The 19,925-nt window shown below is 41.4% G+C and overlaps 1 protein-coding gene across 1 annotated transcript in view; it reads right to left on the bottom strand.

The window, feature by feature from the left end:
* cntln (centlein, centrosomal protein) overlaps window positions 1-19,925 on the bottom strand; it is an 80,941-nt gene that overhangs the window by 23,253 nt on the left and 37,763 nt on the right. The window contains exons 15-22 of the mRNA XM_080463472.1: window positions 16,285-16,370; window positions 13,515-13,612; window positions 12,055-12,584; window positions 8,647-8,728; window positions 6,915-6,996; window positions 6,323-6,591; window positions 2,084-2,296; window positions 617-714 (exon numbers count right to left, since the gene is read on the bottom strand). Of these exons, the coding sequence (XP_080319598.1) occupies window positions 617-714; window positions 2,084-2,296; window positions 6,323-6,591; window positions 6,915-6,996; window positions 8,647-8,728; window positions 12,055-12,584; window positions 13,515-13,612; window positions 16,285-16,370 (1,458 nt within the window). The remainder of the gene's footprint in view (window positions 1-616; window positions 715-2,083; window positions 2,297-6,322; window positions 6,592-6,914; window positions 6,997-8,646; window positions 8,729-12,054; window positions 12,585-13,514; window positions 13,613-16,284; window positions 16,371-19,925) is intronic.

Below are 19,925 nucleotides of genomic sequence, written 5' to 3'. Positions count from 1 at the left end.
TCCTAATACAGAACAAGGAAATGCGTCTTGCACTTTTCAAATCTCTACAGTTTCTCCAAGTGAATTGTTCATAGCTATACGTGATGCAACGAGTGCTACAGTAGGTGAACCATGTAACTCATTAGGACTTGTGGCCCACAGGCCAGAGTGATGCTGTGTGGGTTTTGGTGTCAAGGGGCAAAATGGTCCCTCCTGCAGCACACAAACAATCAATATTATGCTTTGATCAGTGCTCCACATCAGCTACCCACGTAAGCAGCGCCGCATCACATGACACGAAAGACACCCACGTGCACACATGTGCATACATACCAATTCCTTTAGTTGATGTTAACCACTCACTGATGAGAACATGCATAATTTCACAAATGATTCACAGTGAAGCATGCGCCAGTGGAGTGCAGCAGACAGAGAGCTGCCACATGGTGGAATCAAACACTGCAGATGAGAGCAACAGAGAATGTGCAAACATGGAGACAGACACACAGAGACACAAAAAAGTAAAGACGGAGAGTGACGCCGAAAGGCTGAAGAAGGTGCACTGCAGAGCAACGGTCCTATGAAATACAAAGAGGGGGGGAAAGGGTCTAATGAAGAGTAAAGGTGTGAAACTAACTTGTCCTGCAGCTGGCAGAGCTTGTCCTCCTTCTCCTGGAGCTGGCCTCGCAGGGCTTTGTTAGCCGCCACCTGCCTTGTGACCTCCGCGCTTGTACTCTGAGGGGAGAGCACAGGGCGTGCGTGTGTTTGTTAATGTGAGCGTGTCCGATAGGGTGCAGGGAAGCTTTTTCATGACACAGCTGATGACAGGTCAAGCACAGCATGCTTTCTCATTATAGTTGCAGTGGGGGGGTGGGAGGCACTAAAAGAGGTTAATAGGAAAACAGTATTTTCCAAAGTGGATGGGATAAGGGGAGCAATTAATAAAAAAACACTATTTACCACCCGCTCCAAATGATAATTCAAAAAGCATTGTGTGCAAAACATGAGAACATGATAGGGACACTTATCTTTTTTTATTGTTTTTACCACTTATCATCCAAGATTATATTGTCGACTAGAATATTTAGTTTTACAATAAAAGTGAAAATGCCAGACAGATTTTGTAAGCCGCAATGCTTTGTGCATCCCTCTTTTATTCATGAGTAACAGAGATGTATGGCTCATAATGACAGACTGGTTTCTGACTCTTAGAATGATGGATATTTGAATGTGCATGTTCACTTTGGTTTGAAGGCCGTCGGTCTCTTGTGGGACCTGCACCAGCACAAGCTTTTGACAATGTGCTCACTCGGTGTGTGCACCCCCACAGTGCATCCCGCGCCTTTCTCTTATGCCGTCACCTGACATGACTCCTCCGGCAGTGTGTAACGACAGCGGCAATCTGCTCGGTGACACTGATGAGCAGGCTGCTGAGAGGGTGATAATACTGTGGTACCACTCACACCTCATTGCCTATGATGTAGGGCACGTCTCTACTGTTATCCCCCATTTCTCATCTTTTTGACAGGTACTCCAGAATTAGATCAAATGATACGAAATGCTAATTCATGTTGAAATCATATGCAATTTCAGGTGATGTTAAGTGTAAACTGAAAAGCTCAAGAATTACATTTCTTCTTATCTAAACATGATTTGAAAGTAAAACCTTGACTGAGTTTCTTAAGTCCACAAGGGCTACAAGTTGCTCAAATCAATGAAATGAAATTCACTCGGAAATACTGACAAAATATTAAGTAAGATGGGGTGTTTTTAAGTTACAAAAACATAAATCTACATAAATTCTAGTTCTATTAGATCATATCGTACAATCAATCAGTCACTTTTCTTTGTAATGTCCACAGACTTTTTGATGTAGCACTGTTCACACAGAAATGGAGGCAGTTTTATTAGGAAACATTCTGCGAGTCAAAGAACATTAATGCCCTTGAAAGTTCCCTTGTTATTTATCCTGTCGGGCCTTAGAGTGCACAAAATTGGAAATGAACAGTCTTTAACACCATCATCCTATTAAAAGATTTATCTCACAAGACACGCAGAATATGATAAAGCATGAGGGCAGTTCATTAACTCTATAACTGCTAACCTTAAGCTTGGCTTGAAGTTGTTTGACCTCAGCCTCCAGGGCCGGGGAGGCAGGGTTAGCTGGGGCAGGAATAGTTCTGCCCTGGCAGGCGCACTCCGCATTTACTGGTGGTGGTGGTGTTTGCAGGGGGACCGTGATCTGTTTCCACTGCTCCAGCTCCATCTCCAAAACCTTTTTTTGTTGCTCCACACCAAGAAGGTCAGAGGTCAGCTTCTGCAGATTGACCGACAGAGAGACATGGTGAACTGGGCTACTGGTGATGATACTGCAACTAAAAACTAAAGTTTTGTTTACAGTTATTAAACCAAGAAAACATATGTTAGTTTCATAGCGTGGTGAAAGTTGAAGGAACTGAAAGCGTGATTTGCTGCTGCTTGAATGGACAAACACTTAAAGTTTGAGTCAAACCGAAAACCTAGCCATGTCTGCCTTACTCATTACTACAATAAGAGAAGAGGTCCTCTGACTTACACAAGTCTACACTTTAAACCCTCATTACATAAATATGATAAATGCAGAGCAAAGTAAACACAAGATGTCTGAAATACTGTATGTGTTATCCACAGGAGAGCTGTGGGCTCTGCTTTAATATCTCGTCTGTGATAAAACTCCCTTTTTATGCTAATTAGGAGACAGATGATGCTGTTGCCTGGTCAATAGGGCCTAATTCTCAGTGTGATTGGCATGCATAATAAAGCCATCCTGGAGAATCTGAGAACACTCTGGGACAGAGGGAGTTCACCATTTGGTAAGTGGTTGGTGTTAGACTGATGAATGATGATGGCACTAACTGTTCATGTACTGTGTACAGAGTCTCAGTGATTCCAAACATCTGAGATAGTGTGAGCTTAAGATATCAAAAAGTTATTTTCTATCTCATTCTAAATTAGAAACCAACATCCTGCATGCTACAATGATTTAAGTTCAATACTGCTTCAATTAGCTGATGTGGTATGATATCAAATATAAAGACCGCTTAGTGGCAAAAACAGGAGACATGATACATCAAGATGCACACATAGTGCGGCAGTGTAAAACTTGGCACACACAGACACACACACACACAGACACACACACACAGACACACACAGACACACACACACACACACACACACACACACACACACACACACACACACACACACACACACACACACACACACACACACACACACACACACACACACACACACACACACACACACACAGAGCCACACACCCAAACGAAACCACAGATTCCCGGGGGTTTGTCCTCTGCTCCGCATACACAGAGGTTATTGATATCTGGTTGCTGACTGACACCTTTTAATAGAATCCCTCTTGTTTTAGGTTTCGTATGCTCTGTTGAAGACACGCACGCCAAATCCCCAGAGAGAGCAGGAGTAAGAGGGGGGTGGGGTGGGGTGGGGGGTGGGAGGGGTGGTACTGAGATGTGGAGCTATGGTCCCAGTGTTCCATGAATTAAGAGAGGCATTGATGACACTTCCTGGAAGATGGGCTTTGATTTCACAGGCCATTTTCAGTCATAGTGAGAGACATTAACATACTGACTGATATACTGGTAGCTCCATGAGCCACGGTGGAAGGACACCTTTCTCATCTGAGCGGGTGAATCTCTGATTATGTTCAAATTTACAAGTTGTGTGACAAATAACAATAACAAATGCTGGCTGCTGGAACATAGAAACTCTGAAACAGATACAAAGACCATGGCACGGCTACTTTAAATTTGTGAATCTAAATAAAACATTGAGCAATGTTTTAGCACTAAGCAATTGTCAAATGTCTTACTGTACCCAACATTCACTGCATTTAATCTTTTTGCTAGACTTTGTATGTGATAGATGAAAATAATAATCTAGTTTAGTTGTTGCTTTTTATTGCTGTTTGGTTTAGTTTTCTTGTCAAATACCTGCAATCGCGTCCTACAATGGTGTTTTATTTTTACCATTTTAATTTCATATTCTGTTACTTAACATATTTAGGTTATTTATTCCTGTTAATGTTTATTCATTCCACTATATTATTATTAGTTTAACAGTTACTTTGATTGGAGCTGCTGTTTTTTGTTGCTGTTATTTTCATTAAAATGCTTTGTATACTTTCTTTATAATTGTGCTATTTAAATAAAAATACATCAAAATAAACAGTCATTTATATGATGCTCTTCTTAGGCATCTCTGACTGTTCTAAACTATTAATCCTGCAATAATCCAGGCCCCCCATATGTTAGGGGAGGGCAGGACACTCCAGACTTAAAGAGATAAAATGGGAAATTTAGTTGGCAATGTCACAGTTTAGTGTGAACTGAAGGTGAAATGTACGACACCGTGAGGTTTTACATAATCCTACCAGCAAAATTATCCATTGCTTGCATGATATGTTTGACTAGCATTTCTCGCCAAAAGCTACACTTGCTTTGGAATATAAATGTAAGCTTCACCTGTCACCTGAGTTTTTAAGCTTCTTAAGCCACTTTGATGTATTACTCTAGTTTCCTACATTGTGGGTGTACACATGAGAGGTTTTGGTCATCATTTTTTCAGTAACAAAGACAGTAAAGACTACCGTAAACTCCAAATATTACAAATGAAATTTCCATTTCTAATGCCAACAAAATAAGTAAACAAAGTCATATGGACAAAACGACATATGTGACGATTTGTATTGGAATATAAAACATCACATACATATGATGATTAGGAGGCAAAAATGTGTGCCACGAAAGATACCCGTGAAGATGGTGTGGTGCTGCTGAAAAAGTAATTACAATGTCGCCATGTTGTTAAGTACATTCTCTTACGCTTATATATGAATAACAGAGCAAAGCAAAACAGTACATCAGTATATCTCACTGCAGGTTTATTCCTGTTATATGTCCAACATTTAGGAAAGCAATAATACTTTAAAAGCCTCACATGCAGCTAAAGCAGATATTTACATCTTTAGGTAGAAAAATGAGTGAGAAAGCAAGCAAGAATGGAAGGGTGAAGAAAATATGACTTAATAATGAAAGGAGGCGAGGAAGGAAGTAACAAGGGAAGGACATAATGGCTCAAGGATCAGGAGACAGAGCAACACAAACAACTTTCTGTGAAACTGCCATGCTACTTCTCACATGATGGCCCCTGTGGAGGCTGTCCTAAGCCAATTACAAGCTGAGAGTTTGAGTTAGAGAGTTGGCCAGGACCGTCTGGAACAAGCCCAAAGTCCATCACCTCTTGCCCTTTCCAGAGAGGGCAACAAGACCTGGCTTTGGCCAGTCAGACTGCTCCAACTTTCTCTGGTGGAGTGGCATTAATACTGCAGGAGGAAAGAGGAAACAAACAGGAAGACAACAATTCCCTCTCTGTCCACTCATTCACACACCGCACTGTGTGAGTATGGGTACAACGTGTGCTTTTACTGCTGTGTCTGAGTCTAAGGTCTCGTTGGGCTTCGGCAATCAGATGCCCAGGTGGATACACAAGGGCCACTTCCTAGGTAGCAACAGTATGAGGGCTGCACTCTGACCTGTATATACAAGTCCAATATACAATATCTGTACTATTTCACACAGTCAATATACAGACCCAAACACCTAATCAGGCATCCAGTGGGCCTTAGCAGGTGCTACTATGTGTGAGTTCACCAAAAGAAATCTCCTGCCTGTCAGATTAACGACTGTATCTGTCAAGGTTTTGGTGTGAGTACATATGTTGATGTGTACAAGATAGCCCTGACAGGAAAGATACTGTTTAGGGACCAAAGTGCTTGGTGTATTATTTATGCTCAATACAAGTCTAGGAGTTTCCTACCTGGAGGCAGGTACTAAATAACTAAATGGATGAGTGGCACTGGGCTCTATGAGAAACAGTCACCTAGTGTGTGTTTGTGAACAGGAATGCACATATTTGGAGAAATGCAACTGCTGGTGACAGAGATTGTTGTGCAGGACTGACTCACGGAGAGAAAGAGAGAGAGAGAGAGAGAGAGAGAGAGAGAGAGAGAGAGAGAGAGAGAGAGAGAGAGAGAATAAGAGATTTTTCCTCCTTTCTTCTGCTCTGAGGGGCTGACCTCCACAGATGAGTGTAGGCCTGTCAGCCACACTTATTAAGCACGACAAGGGCATGCACTTAAAGCCCCGAGAAGACACAAAAGATCCACAAAAAGAAACACAAAGACAGAAAAAAATAGGAAACGTCCTAACACTCATAAGTGAATCAGCACTTGACTGATCTCCCTGTTTTCACAACCTACCTGTGTGAGCTGCTTGTTGCTGAGCAGCTTCTCATTGAGGGAGTTGAGCTGTGCTGTGATCATCTCATTGGCCCTCCGCAGCGCTTTGGCTGAAACCATAGCATCCTTTTTGGCACTTTGCAGTATGTCAACGTGACGCTGGAGAGACTCAACACGCTGCTGCAGGGAAAAGGTGGAGCAGTGCTGGGCATTCATCAGTATCCTCCTTTTCTTCCACCTCCCTTTCTCTCCTCCTGTCCCTCGTTCCCAGGGCTCATGCTGTTCATGGTCTAACAGGAGGAAGTACATGAGGCAGCAGAGTTGACAAGTGTGCAGAAAATCTCAAAATCCCTATTTAGAAACCACTTCTGGGATTGTCTTTGTGTATGCCCAAGTGAACAGTGTGATATATTTAACAACCTGAATGACTTTCTATTTATAACCCATTCAAGAGTGTCAAGTAGTGAGCAAAGAACAATGCTTGTTAACTTCTCAAATATTTGTTTCTGATCAACTGCACGTAAACACACCAAATGTTCTCTCTGCTTCATCTAACAGTTGATTAGATTTTTGTAGTTTAAACTCAGCTGTAAAGTAGGAAGATTTCTGTTACCTCGGACCAGAACTCTGGGATTTTTTCTGTTAGATTTTTCTGTTGGTGCCTCTCTCCTCAAGATTCGTGAACACCTGTTGGCCTAAAAGATTTAGAAAAAAAAAAAAAAAGTCACGAACAATGATGAAAAGCAGCTGTTTAATATAACACAACAGTTGACACGTTGTGCTTCCTGAGATGTGGCTCATAAAGACACTGTGATCACAGAGTGCACTCAGTTTAACGCGACAAGACAAATCACCTCGTGCTTTAATAATTCACTTGAGCGTGTTCAACTGACTTCAACTTGAACACCTCTCAGCGTGAAGATCGCTTCTGACAGATGCTTGCAAATTCTGCCTTTGTTCAATCACTGTCTGAAAACCCTGATCACTCCTACAGCACGACAAGTCAGTGCATGTGTGCTTGTAGTCATTTGCACGCATAAATGTGTGTGTGACACCTCCCAACTTCAAAATCGTTTGTAGTGACATCAAAGAAGAGCCCCTCCTGCCATACCTCTTATATCCTTTGCATGGGGAATAGATAGGATTTGATCAGTGCCAGGTTTGATCACATGTATCGAGAGGAGAGGGGAGGATGAACCCTTTGGTTTGTGACATACCATGTTCTGAAGGGTTGGGCTGTCATACTGATAACCCCGGGAGGAGTTGATGGGCACATTTAGAGGTTCTCATAGGGAGGAACTAAAGAGGGGATCTGAGATAAGGCTCCTGACAGCTCCCTGGTTACATGCACAACAACAACCATCTCTTCTTCCCTACGTGCTACGTGGCTACCCTCCCACTGAAAGAAAAAAGAGCAAGAAGAGAGAACATATTTAAAGGTTTCCTCTCTTTCCGTTTTTCATCTCTCCTCTTGACGGACATTTCTCTCTAGGGTTTAAAGCTGCCATGTCCTGCTGTGAAGTGGTTTAATGTGGACAAGTGCAACGGTCCAGGCCTATTGATTTCACGGTGTGAAGGGGAAATGGAAAATAAGGTAGCACCGACAGCCACACAGGCATGAAGAGAGGGGTCACTTAAAAGATGTAAAGTTTAACACGGACTAAACAAGGCAACAGACAGCTGTAGGAATTACAGTTCCATTACAGCAGCAGCAAAAGAGCAATTCTCCTTGTTGGATTAATATTCATTCATTCTTATCTAGATCTATAATGACACAATCGTGATGAGGGATTGCATTATAAATTGTCAGTGTAAAAACATGTTATAAATATTTTTTTGAGAAAGACGAGAAAACCCAAAGACGAGGTGTACAATCACAAACAATGACATCAAGAAAATGATTTACATTTAGAAGTTGTTTTATTTTTGTTGCTAAAAATAATCCAACATGTTGAAAAAGAAAGAGAATAACAATATGTTGTGAATCATATTTTGACCTTATAAAAAGCCTCACTTACACTTTGAGGACTTCTAAGATTGTTTGGATAGTGTGCTGACAGGTTGTAACAATTAAATGATAGTTAATCATTAGTATATTATATATTTGAACATAGCTTTATATATATTAATATATATTCGATTTAAACAATAATTGAGACAAGCATAACACATTAACAGACTGAGAACACGTGAACTATTGATTGAAAGTTGATTGTGTTTTGGAGAACTATTACAGTTCATTAAAACATGCTCATACCAAGAGATTGTTTTTTTTACACCCTTGGTTATGTTCTAGGTTTACGATTTGTTAAATAAAATGAACAAAGATATGAAGAGAAACCAACCTTCCTTTTCATTTGCTGTGTGGACGGCGCTTTCTGTGCAAGCACACTGTTGAGACTGTCTGAGTATTCGTTGCCACTGTCACTGTGGAAAAAAAGGAAAGTTTATTACGGGCTAAAAGTTGAACCCACAACCCTGGTCCTGAAAGTACCACCCCTGGACAAAAATCCAATTTACCTTTTATGCTTGATTTAGTTGACATCAAGCAAAAATATGTGCATTTTGCCCCCCTCCTTCCAACAGAAAATCAATGTCCCATCCAATTTCTGAGTTGGAAGTGTAAATGTGGGTGTAAATTAAGTGAAAAGCTGCAGTGTCTGGTGCTGTTGGTGAATGCATCAACATGTATGAGAGCGGCTGTGGCCTTCATTAGCCCTCTGCGTGTGACAGACATGTGTGAGAGGCACGGCTGAGCGGAGCCAAGCAAAGTTGCATCTGATGGACGCACGGTAAGGGCTTCCTCAAACACACACACACACACACACACACACACACACACACACACACACACACACACACACACACACACACACACACACACACACACACACACACACACACACACACACACACACACACACACACACACACACACACACACACACACACACACACACACACACACACACACAGGTTTATTGACAGTGACCTTTGACGTGAAGGTGGAAGCCAGTGACATTTACGCTGGCGGGTTTATTAAGGTGGGGCCGAGGAGAAGCCGCAGAGGTAAAGACCACAGAGAGAGAGGTTCTAACTGGAACATGACAAGGCTGGGGGCTAGTTAGGGTTAAAAGTGGTCTGAAGGGGGCGAAGGGACCTGCTGTGGATTGCTAATCATTACCATCAAGACAAAGGTTACATAAATTCAATGAAAAATGTATTTCATTCAGGTGAGAAAACTAAACAATTTTGAGTTTCATCTGATCAAAGCAAATTTAATTAATCAGAATATATTGAGAATGTGTGTGTCAATAAAAAAAACTGGACAATAAGAATCCATATTCATACCTGTAGCATTAAATAGGAGCACCATCAGTCAACAAAAGTAGCTGTGGAGATGCTTGTAAAGAGCTCCTATATTGTTCACAAAGAGCGTGTCTTCACACACCAGGACAAAATATCCTGAGACATAAAGACTTTTTGACAATTCATGTCATAAAGTGACAATAAATAGTTCAATGTGTGTAAAAAGTGCCTTTCATAGTTCCTTCATCTTCTAATTCTAGTTTATTCACAGGGGGCTGTAGCTAATCCCAGTTTGTAATGAGCCAGAGCAGGGTACACCCTGGACAGGTCGCCAGTTAAACACAAGAGAGAGATAGACAACCACCACATCCACAAGCACCAACAATTTAGAGTCACCAATTAACATTGAACAACCTTTTTTGGACGGTGGAGGGAAACCATAGAACCTGTACAAAACAGAGACATGCAGAGAGAGAACACCTAAAGGCCAAAAAGCCAGACTCAAACTGTGAAGACTCGCTGTGATGCGAGAGTGCTAACCACAACACCACCAGACGGCTGGTTATGAACCTGGTTATATTGAAGACGTGAAAGGAATTATGGGCGAATGCTACCCACTATCACACCACAATCAAACTGCAGCTTAAAGAATTGCATTATTACACACAATACTTGAATTAATCTAACCCCCCCCACCAAAAAAAAATCCTTAAACCCCTCAGAAATTTAAAGAGGTGAATAAATGCAGTCTAAAATCTAAAATCTAGATTGTTGCCATTATTTTCTTGTTAGATTTTCCACCATGCCAAATTCTGTTGCTAACATCATAATACTGTCTTTGAAGAAGAAACGAAGACCATATGAAATATATAAACATATATCCTTCGCTCATTGTAGCAGAACCATAAGTTAGATATTGTATTTTCTTGCCCACCTGCTCTCATTCTGTCATTCTCACTAGAAAAACTGCTGATCTGGCCAAAATGCTCCAGCATTTCAAAACTTAAGAGAAGAGCCCAGAGGCAGTGGGGAAAATAAAAGGGGAGAACTTGTCAGCATCCTTAAAGAGCCTGACGTCTTTATTTTGGCAATATTTAGGCCAAAGCTCCTTCGGCAGGAACACTGTATTTCTGAGATGATCTACCAGACATATTTGTGAGGAGGACCCCAAGAAGATAAGAAACACACAGGGCTTTACAGTAGCAAATCAGTTGGCAGGTGCCTTAAATAAGACAACATCTCAGTTTAGATCTCTTCTTCACAAATCCACTTAGATCCTCCTCTCAGGTGAAGCGTTTATTAGACTGCTGCTTATTAGCCACATGGAGAGGCATTAGGAAAGCAGGGCATCGCTGCACCCAGTCCCTGTTAAATGGCCTCATGTGGATAAATCTAGGGTGGATTACAGTCTGATGAATTAGTTGGTGAAGAGATAGTGTATTAGCAGGGCTGAGCTACAGAGAGCATGGATTTAGAGAGAGAGAGAGAGAGGTAGAGAAAGGGAAGGGAGATAACTATCAGTGAGTATTTGCAATCAAATCATTCCAAACATCACTCAATAGATGTAGGCTCAGTGGCTTTTTTGCATAAAGCATACATGAAATAATTACTGTCGATGGTTCTTAATTTAAAGGGTGTTAAACAGCTTGTAGACATCTGGTACAGATCCGAGTGGGGTCATTCAAAATTTATCTAACTAAATTAAGGCGAGCAGCGAGGAGAGGAGCATGGGATGGGAAGGAAGTGAATGTGTGTGTTGGGAGGGGGTTAAGGGGTGGCTGGAGGAGGAAAAAAAAAGCGGCACTCACAGGCATTTGCGAATTGACATGCCACAAGATAACCAACATAACTAGACGCAAGGTGGGGTGGGATTCCAAGCATATATGGCTGTGTGTGTATTGAGGTGTGTGGGGGGGGTCCTTACAGGGGGATCCTTACTGCTGTCAGGGGGGGTTAGTAAATATGCAAAGAACCAGTAAATTAAATCAAACTGCCAAACTGTCAATTTCGGGGTAGCGTGACTAGTGCATGAAAATGGCATCACTAGAAGGTATCAAGGCTTTGGCGGCACCCTTATCCCTGGGCTTTTCTGGCATCAGTTCAACTTTGTGTAGAGAGGTGGCTAATTTTGCATGCAAATTTCAGTCAATAAGCTCCAAGCAAGGGGTCCCAGGATATTTCAAAGGATCTGACAGTAGTTTCCCCCTCCTCTTCCTTTCTCCCTATCATTCTTGCTCACATTCTTCTTTTGGCTCCTGAATACCAAATAGACAATGAAATTCAATCACCCATTTGCTTACGCTTTGCATATGCATGCTGTCCCCTCGATGCTACGTACCCCCCACAATCCAGCCAACCCGCCATCTCTGCACCAACTACCTAAAAATAATGAGAAGGCGGCAAGGAGAGTAGGCACGTCTGTGAGTATGCATGTGTATCATTACCTATCTATGCTCATGTCCTCCCACTCGTCCTTAGTGGGGCTGGGGCTGCGGCCTCGCCAGCTGATGGCTTGATTGGGGCTGATTGTTTGGTGGCTGCGGTGGCGCAGCAGACCTCTGCACCGAGTTGTTTTGAATTTGACCTTGCTGCTAATGTTGTTAGCGATCGAACCCGCTCCAGCTTGTCCTGCAGAATGATTCCTATAGAAGTCCCTCGCTGCTTTGAGAATCCCCAGATCCTGTCTCAGCTTCATCAACTGATGATGAAGCTTGGTAGTCTCTTTCTGAGATTCAGATAGCCGGGCCTCTAGAAGCACAATCTCATCGTGGTGCTTGGCCTCCTGGGCCATGGCCTGGGCATGGGCTTCCTCTTCCCGGACAGCTTCTTGGGTTCGCAGATGATCCACAGAGGTTTGCAGTTTGCGGCAGTTGTGGGCCAAGTCTTCATTGGCCTCGAGTAGCTGCTCTTTCTCTTCCCTCAGCCTCACTGCTTGCTCCTCCAGGGACATCATCCTCCGCTCCAGCTGCTCAATCTGAAAGAATCCAATACAGGGCCTCAGTGGTACAAAATAGTCCCCCCCCCCTGCATACTGGCAGTTTCTACCATAAATACGCAAACTACTGAACATATTGCTCCCCATACCGCCGGTTTGCAAAAAGACAAGCAGGAAAACTGAATTAATTTTCATCAGAAAAATTTGAAGAGACAAACCAGTTCTTGACTGGATTTGTTTGATAGTACGCACACAGAGTTCCTGCTCTCCTGACTGAATAATTACAGTTCATATCTTTTGAATAGATTGAGGAAGGGTGGTGGCAGCGAGGGGAGCAAAACCCTCTTTTTTCAGCTAGGGCGAGGTTATGGACATGTGGCTGGCACCCTCTTACCCCAATCACCTTTAACTCGACAGCAACCAGGAGCACTTAGTCTATTTGTCAGATCTTTGGTTGAGACTGTTTAAGAGAACAGTGGATGCCTGCTGGGTTTGTGCCTCCAGGCATTTTTTCCCTTTTATTTGGTTCTCACTCTGCCTGCTGGTGAAGCCTGATACCTTTCAAACTAAATTAGATGGCTATCCCTACTGCTGATGATCCTCTGCCATGAAGGCAGAAGGGGAGTGAAGTCTAATCACACACAAGCAAGGTTTTAAAAGCATATGTAAAATAAGTACAACTATACAAGCAGCTAAAATACAAAATTTACACTAAAGTAGAAAAAAAAATAATTTTAGCATATATCCTTTATGGCAAGTTTTAAGTATTCTTTACCGTTAGAAAAATTTTCCACACATTGATTGCTGACATTTGACTTGAAAATTATTGAAAAATGTACAGTCCATTCAAATTATCAGTGAAAGAAAAAAAATGGAAATTTTATAAGAGACATCCTGCCATAGTTGGCTCTGCCGGGTTTCTTTTATTGGTAATGACAAAGAACACTTAGTAATGTCATAGTGCCATACCTTTTTAAATGACTGTTCCACTTGGCTTGAAGACAGCGAAGGCTTTCTCGGAGTGCTGCTTTTGACCTGGTGTTCCTCTACAATTTTGTGAAGCCATTCTGCAGAGAGGAACAAAGCCTGTTATTGTGAAACGTGTCAAATTCGTGCGGCTCCATCATTAGAAGGATATTAAAAAGGCTACGTGAAATCAATTAGCATTAGCACGGTCTAATTTCCCCCCTTAGGGCCAGTTCCTTTTTGTCTTCTTTTGTCAATCACATCAGTGGTAACGCACTCACTAATGCCGTTTTCATACGGGCTTGAATTTCCCACTCTTATCAAATAGCCTTAAAAGAATCATCTCTGATTAACAGCAAGGTGTTTTATTTAGTAGTCCACAAGGAAGTAAGAAAACAATGTTCAAAAGCACAAGCTGATAGATACTATGTGCAACCTCTCTCAAGAGATCTTAAACAAACGAAGAGAAGCGCTTGAATCTCTTGTGAACACATAGCCCCAGGCTGCACTGCTTTGTAGTCCATTGTGTTTTCCCAAAGGACATATAATCTCCACTGACAAACATGTTGCCTTATTCCCAGAACTTTAATAGTGGCCTTGGCAAACATACGATTACAGCTTTCTTATTACAACAGAATCCATGCAAGACTCCAAATGCTCAGGGATTCGATACGCACATATTTATGCCAGAATCAATCTAAAAGACCCATATGCCACTCTTACAACAGTATCAATGAGCTGGAGTAGGAATACATTTCCGACACAGCCAAATGCAAAGGAAACACAAAACTATATCAAACTTTCTGCCTTTCATTCTCTCCGGTTAAACTTTCATGACAGCACGACCAAAATAATTTGTACAATGAGGCTGGCAATATTAAATATTCAGTACCTTGACTTTTCAGGTCAGTTGATCTTTTGAGAGTGAGTTGGAAAAAGAGGCCATAGAAGGAGAAAGTAGAAAGAGAGAGGGTTCTGTTGTAAGGAGCCGCTGCTGCCTGGCTTTGCATTGACGCTTTGACCACGGAAGTTGGTTACTTTGAATTAGCCTGCCCTTTTGTCTTCCCAACATGTCACATTCAATCAGACAGAGCACCAAATAGGACAGGAGGGCTGCGGTGTTCGCTGGGTACATAACCAGGTTGGGAGACAATTATCTGACTCCAGCGCTGGTGGCATGGGAGTTGGCACCTCAGCAATACCTTGATAAGAAGACATGGTGACTCCCTAGTCACCTGCCGTTGAAGGAGGATCTGGCACTGCAGCATACATTAACGTCCCTCCCATGTCTCCTCATAGGAAGCAACACAAAGGCCCCGCTTCTTTCATCTGCTGCTTTTCGTTAGCGTGATCCTGGTGTGAGTGCTTCAACCCTCTATTCTTTTGATCAGGTCACAGGGGTTTCATGAGAGTAAATGCTGTGGCCATTCTTTTCTTTTTCTTTTTTTCTTTTAAATATACTATTGACTTCACTTCCTTTTGGCTTCCTTTTAACAGTTTAAATTTGAATAGACTAATGACACAATTCCATTCAAAAACTACATAATAAATGATTCATATAACTCAAAAAGCTACAACTTCATTAAATTAGCACAATGTTATGTCTCACAATTCAAACTGGAAGCTTCATTTGAGTCTGTTTTTCTTGTATAGTACAACAATATTTAACGTAAGTTGTTCATGGCTGTAGCACTAGTTTAAGTGGAAAAAAAAGAAGAAGAAAAAAATAATTCTTTGGGTCTTGCTTTTGAAGCCTCGTGAATGTGAATGATAAATTGTGATACAATTTTTGTCCATCAAAACCAGAATTCACTTTTTCAACAATTTATACTACAGTACTACTCATCTGCTGTCTGAGTTTTCCTTTCTTGGGCCATTTTCATAGCCAGTGACCAATGAGGAACAGCTACACCTCACGGGCCCCGACCAACTCTGACCGCCTGGCCAACATAGTTATTTGGTTCTTGGCAAGCTCACTCATATCCTTACGCTTCGGTATTTCTTTGGTTCGAACATAAATTCAGATGAAAAAAATGGTTAATTACTTCCTTATGTAACCAACATATTAACAGGTGTGCTATAAAGACAAAATCAGCAATATGCACTTCACTGGTGAGTGGTCATGATGATGGCTAATCGGTCTTCATAAAATGTAGAGGTCTTGAATGACACACAAACAGCATGATTACTTGCCTGTTAAGATATAAAACCAAGTATTTTGAACAAGCTTAATTCCGAGTATTCCTGACTAGACTGTCAATAGGAGAGGACCAAGTATCTTAATTAGTGCAATCCTTTAAATCACAAGCTTGCATCTCCACCAGACTCCATCATCAGTAGTGAAGAAAATTAAAGTGATCGGGAACAGATCTGTTATTGAACGAGTTAATTAAAGCCACTGGTTGCAGTATTCAGCGTCTGACAAGGTAGCAGATTAAAAGCAATGCGCTTTTTAACGTTGGCAACAATATATTCGGACAAGTTGGACATCGCTTGATCTCCCAAACAATTGATTAAGTGTTAATTGAGTTGTCCTATTTATTCCCGTGGGAATAGTCTATTTTTCCTTTGTTCTTTGAGCCCGACTCTTTTGGCTGCAGTACAGTAATATTACCAATTGAGAAATGCGCATGAAGGAAAATTTCTAAAACAAATAAAAAGAAAAAACTAAATTCAAGACCAAAAAGTAGTTTTGGATTCAAATATTTTCCTCTTAGTAGCAGTTCAGCAACGCCCCTCCAGAAACACTAAATGTACAGAAAAAATGCGTGACCTTTGTGATGGTGAAGTTCTTTTACTGTCGCACGGTCCATTGCAGCCTGGACTCGCAGCATGTCCAGCTCTTCTTCCAGTCCCGCTCTGCAGACACACAAATGGTGAACTTTCAAATTGTCGTTACAGCAAATGTTATTATCACACATTAATATAACAACAACAACAATAATAAAAGACTGATATCACAATAATGAGCAATACATATTGAGTGTAGTCAAAATTTCACATTGAAAATTCGTTGCTGTAGAAACTTTTTTATCTCACATTTTAACTTGATTGTTATGTACCGGATTTTCTTACTGACATGGTGAAAAAAAACAACAAGTGATTAAAATACTTTTTAATTCATCTGAAAATCAAAGTGACAAGCAACATGAAACGCTAAGGTAGGGAAGTACTCTCTGTGTGTATCATAACAGACAAACAGACTGTAAAGCGTGCCCAATTACCTCTCCGCAATTAACTTGATTCCTGCTAAAGGCTAATTATGTGGAGCCATGCTCTAGACTTTGCACTTTCAAGTTATTATTAGGACCCAAACTGAAGTCTACTGAGATTACACACAAGTCCACTGAGACAGCCACACCTGAAACACACACCTAATTTCCCTCCCCTTTGCACCACAGCGTCAAAGAGAACACTCGAAACAAGCACCTAGTACTGCAGTGGCATTCTTTCCTCAGTTAACCTCATCACAAAGACAGGTATTTCCTCTGACTGACTCCTTAAAGACATGTGTTGAGTACACCATGCATGTTTCATTATGATGTGTTGAGGAGTAAAGGTGCATTTCTGGCCTTTGTAAACTATAACAAGTATGATAGCAATTAACTAAAACGAGTTTGTCACACAAAACATTTTTCTGAAGTCATACTGGGAAAGCTACTTGGAGAAAGTTATCATGTTGGCACAAAGAAGGAAAGTAATTAGCCCTCACAGTCTAATAGAGGCATGGTGTAATGGCTGACCGCAGCTTAAATAAGTACACAAATGACTGTACCCAAGGGGAGTAGGGAAGCAGATGGATATGTGTCCCACCTCTATAGATTTTTCTCCATAAATGAACTCAAGTCGATGAGGTACCGGCACTGCCATTTGTGTCCGGGCTGTTAATGGGACAAATGAGCTGAGATATGTAACATGTGGAAGAAGCTGGTTCAATCTCATGTTTCTCCTCTGTTCCCTTTCAGATGCTGATGATATTGATGCTAAACCAAAGTTCACATGCAAAACATTCGGTTTTGTTGAGGCACAAGCATTTTTTTTTTCTTTCTTTTTCCTAAGATGAAAAAGATATTGAATTTCAAATAGAGGTCACTGGCCAGAGGCCTACTGTTTCACAAATGGACATTGTGGAGATGTAAAACTGCTGCATCCTTATTCATTCCCAGTTCAGTTTTTGCTGTGGGTGCCCAATCTGCAAAAGGTAAGTTATTACCAGAGCTTGTGGGATTGCAAGAACAATTAAACCAATTTAGCAGGTTGTCTTTAAATTCACCAATGTAATGTTCTATTGATAATGAAGGCAATGAATATCGGAAACTGTATTTGCTGACATGGTAGATGTTCATATAATGTATGGTACAATAAAGCGAATCGAGTTCTGTGACAAAACACGTTTAAGATTTTCCCAGTGCTATTTTTGACATGGTCAAACTCAAAAGTCAAATTATCTGTTGAACTATTCTCTCAGTCTGTATCATTGTTTGTGTATATCATTCTGTTTTTGTTGCTAATAGAATGAGAGAAATGTCAGAATGATGGCTTTAGGTTAGTCTATATAACACTTTGGAAGTTTTTGCTGGAGGCTTTCTGACTGCTTCTCTGAACACATGAAGCTCCCTTGTGTGAGAACATAACTCATGAACAGAAGCTGAAACTTTACATCCTACTCGGTTCCTGACATTGGGACAATAGCAGCTTTGACAATTTAGAAAGAATACAGAGTACAGTACAGCTACGGCAACAGTAAGATACATTTCAACCTCAAGGAGATGTGTTTTAGATCTGCATTTTTTCCAATGTCAAACTACCTCCAGGAACCTGCAATTTACCAGAAATGAAACCATCTTTTCCTGTCATAGCCCATATATCACAGTGGAGAAGAGGTTCTCTACAGCCATACCTCCTACAGAGTAGTTCAACTTATTTTTATTTTTTTATCTGGTTGATAAATCAGATGAAGCCAGCCTTACAATTTTCAATTCCCTCTCAACTTACTGCCTCACCTAAGGTAGAATAACACTCAGCAGGCATAAAAGCAAAAGAAGTTTCTGGATAGAAACTAAACTAAAGGCAACAGACAGGCGTTATGTTTGGTAATGATGCAGTCTACAATGTAAGGCTGTGTCTCACGCCGCTCTTTTGGCCCTGTTTTAAAAAACATTTTCACTCTCATGCAGTGGTAGAACTTCAGCCTTGAGCTATCCACTCTGTGTCATTTGATCTTGTCTCTACCTGTGCAGCAGCGAGCACAGCTCAGAGCGCAAACTGCCAGCCTTCATCCACAAGGGTGTACAACACAAGATCATCAACGACCATTGTGCTTTCACATGCCAGCTTGCTGCTGGTTTCGTGCTCAGCACAGAAAAACAGTGAGGGAAGGGAATAGGGTGAGAAAGTGAAAACACCACTGGCATTTTTATCACCAGGGAAAGGATCTTGTTTCGGGGCGTGTGTGTGTGTGTGTGTGTGGGGGGGGGGTTCCCCCTTGATTCAACTCGGACTAAAAAGCTCTTGGTACATGGAGGGAGTTGGGTTAGATAAGCCACTCAGCAGAAATGGTCACTGGTGGTGTTCACACTCCTCAATGATGTATTTTAGCTGTGGGGAATGCAACAGTAACAGAAAAAGTCAGTTAGATTTCTCAGCCAAAGGCCAATAATATGAGGCAAATGGGGACTCGTGTTATGGCCACTGGTGAGTACAGCATGGGTTGTTTGCTATATTGACTATTTAAAAGGCTTGTTGATACTGCAAGGTGTCTAAAAATGAAATTAAAACAATGACATAATGATGCAGAAGAATTTATTATATGGGAAAGAGAAAAAGCTCATTCAAATCTGAAGGCATACAGAGTTCTCTACAGTTTGAATAAAGTGTATTTAATAATAATAATGCATTGGTTTTATATAGCGCTTTTCTGGACACTCACACGCTTTACACTTGATTATTCTTTCACTCCATGCTTGATGATGGTAAACTACGTATTTAGCAGACTGATGGAAACGAGGCTGCCATTTTGCACCATCGGCCCCTCCGACCAGTCACTAACTCTCACACTGCATTCACCCAGGCAGTTTGGGGTTCAGTGTCTTGTCCGAGGACACTTTGGCATGTGGGCAGGCAGAGATGGGAATTGAACCTGCAACCTTATTATTGGGAGACGACCGCTCTACCAACTAAGCCATGCCGCCCATTTATTTATGAGTGAGTTCTAATTTTGGCTGCTCGTGGGACCAACTTAATGGCACACTGAAGCTCATAGCATAATTACCAGATAAATGTAAAGAAATTTTTTAACATAATAACTGATTTTCCAAATAATTAATGAAGGAAAAACCTTAGTTGTCTGATTTAGCAACATGCATAAAACATTCAGTGCGTGTGCACAAATGTGTCCCTCCTCCAACTAAGCCC

Source organism: Lipophrys pholis, assembly GCF_963383615.2.
Source record: "Lipophrys pholis genome assembly, chromosome: 5".
NCBI classification, from domain to species: Eukaryota; Metazoa; Chordata; class Actinopteri; order Blenniiformes; family Blenniidae; genus Lipophrys; species Lipophrys pholis.
Note: the sequence above shows the minus strand (reverse complement) of the source record. Positions and strands in the feature narration are given on the sequence as shown.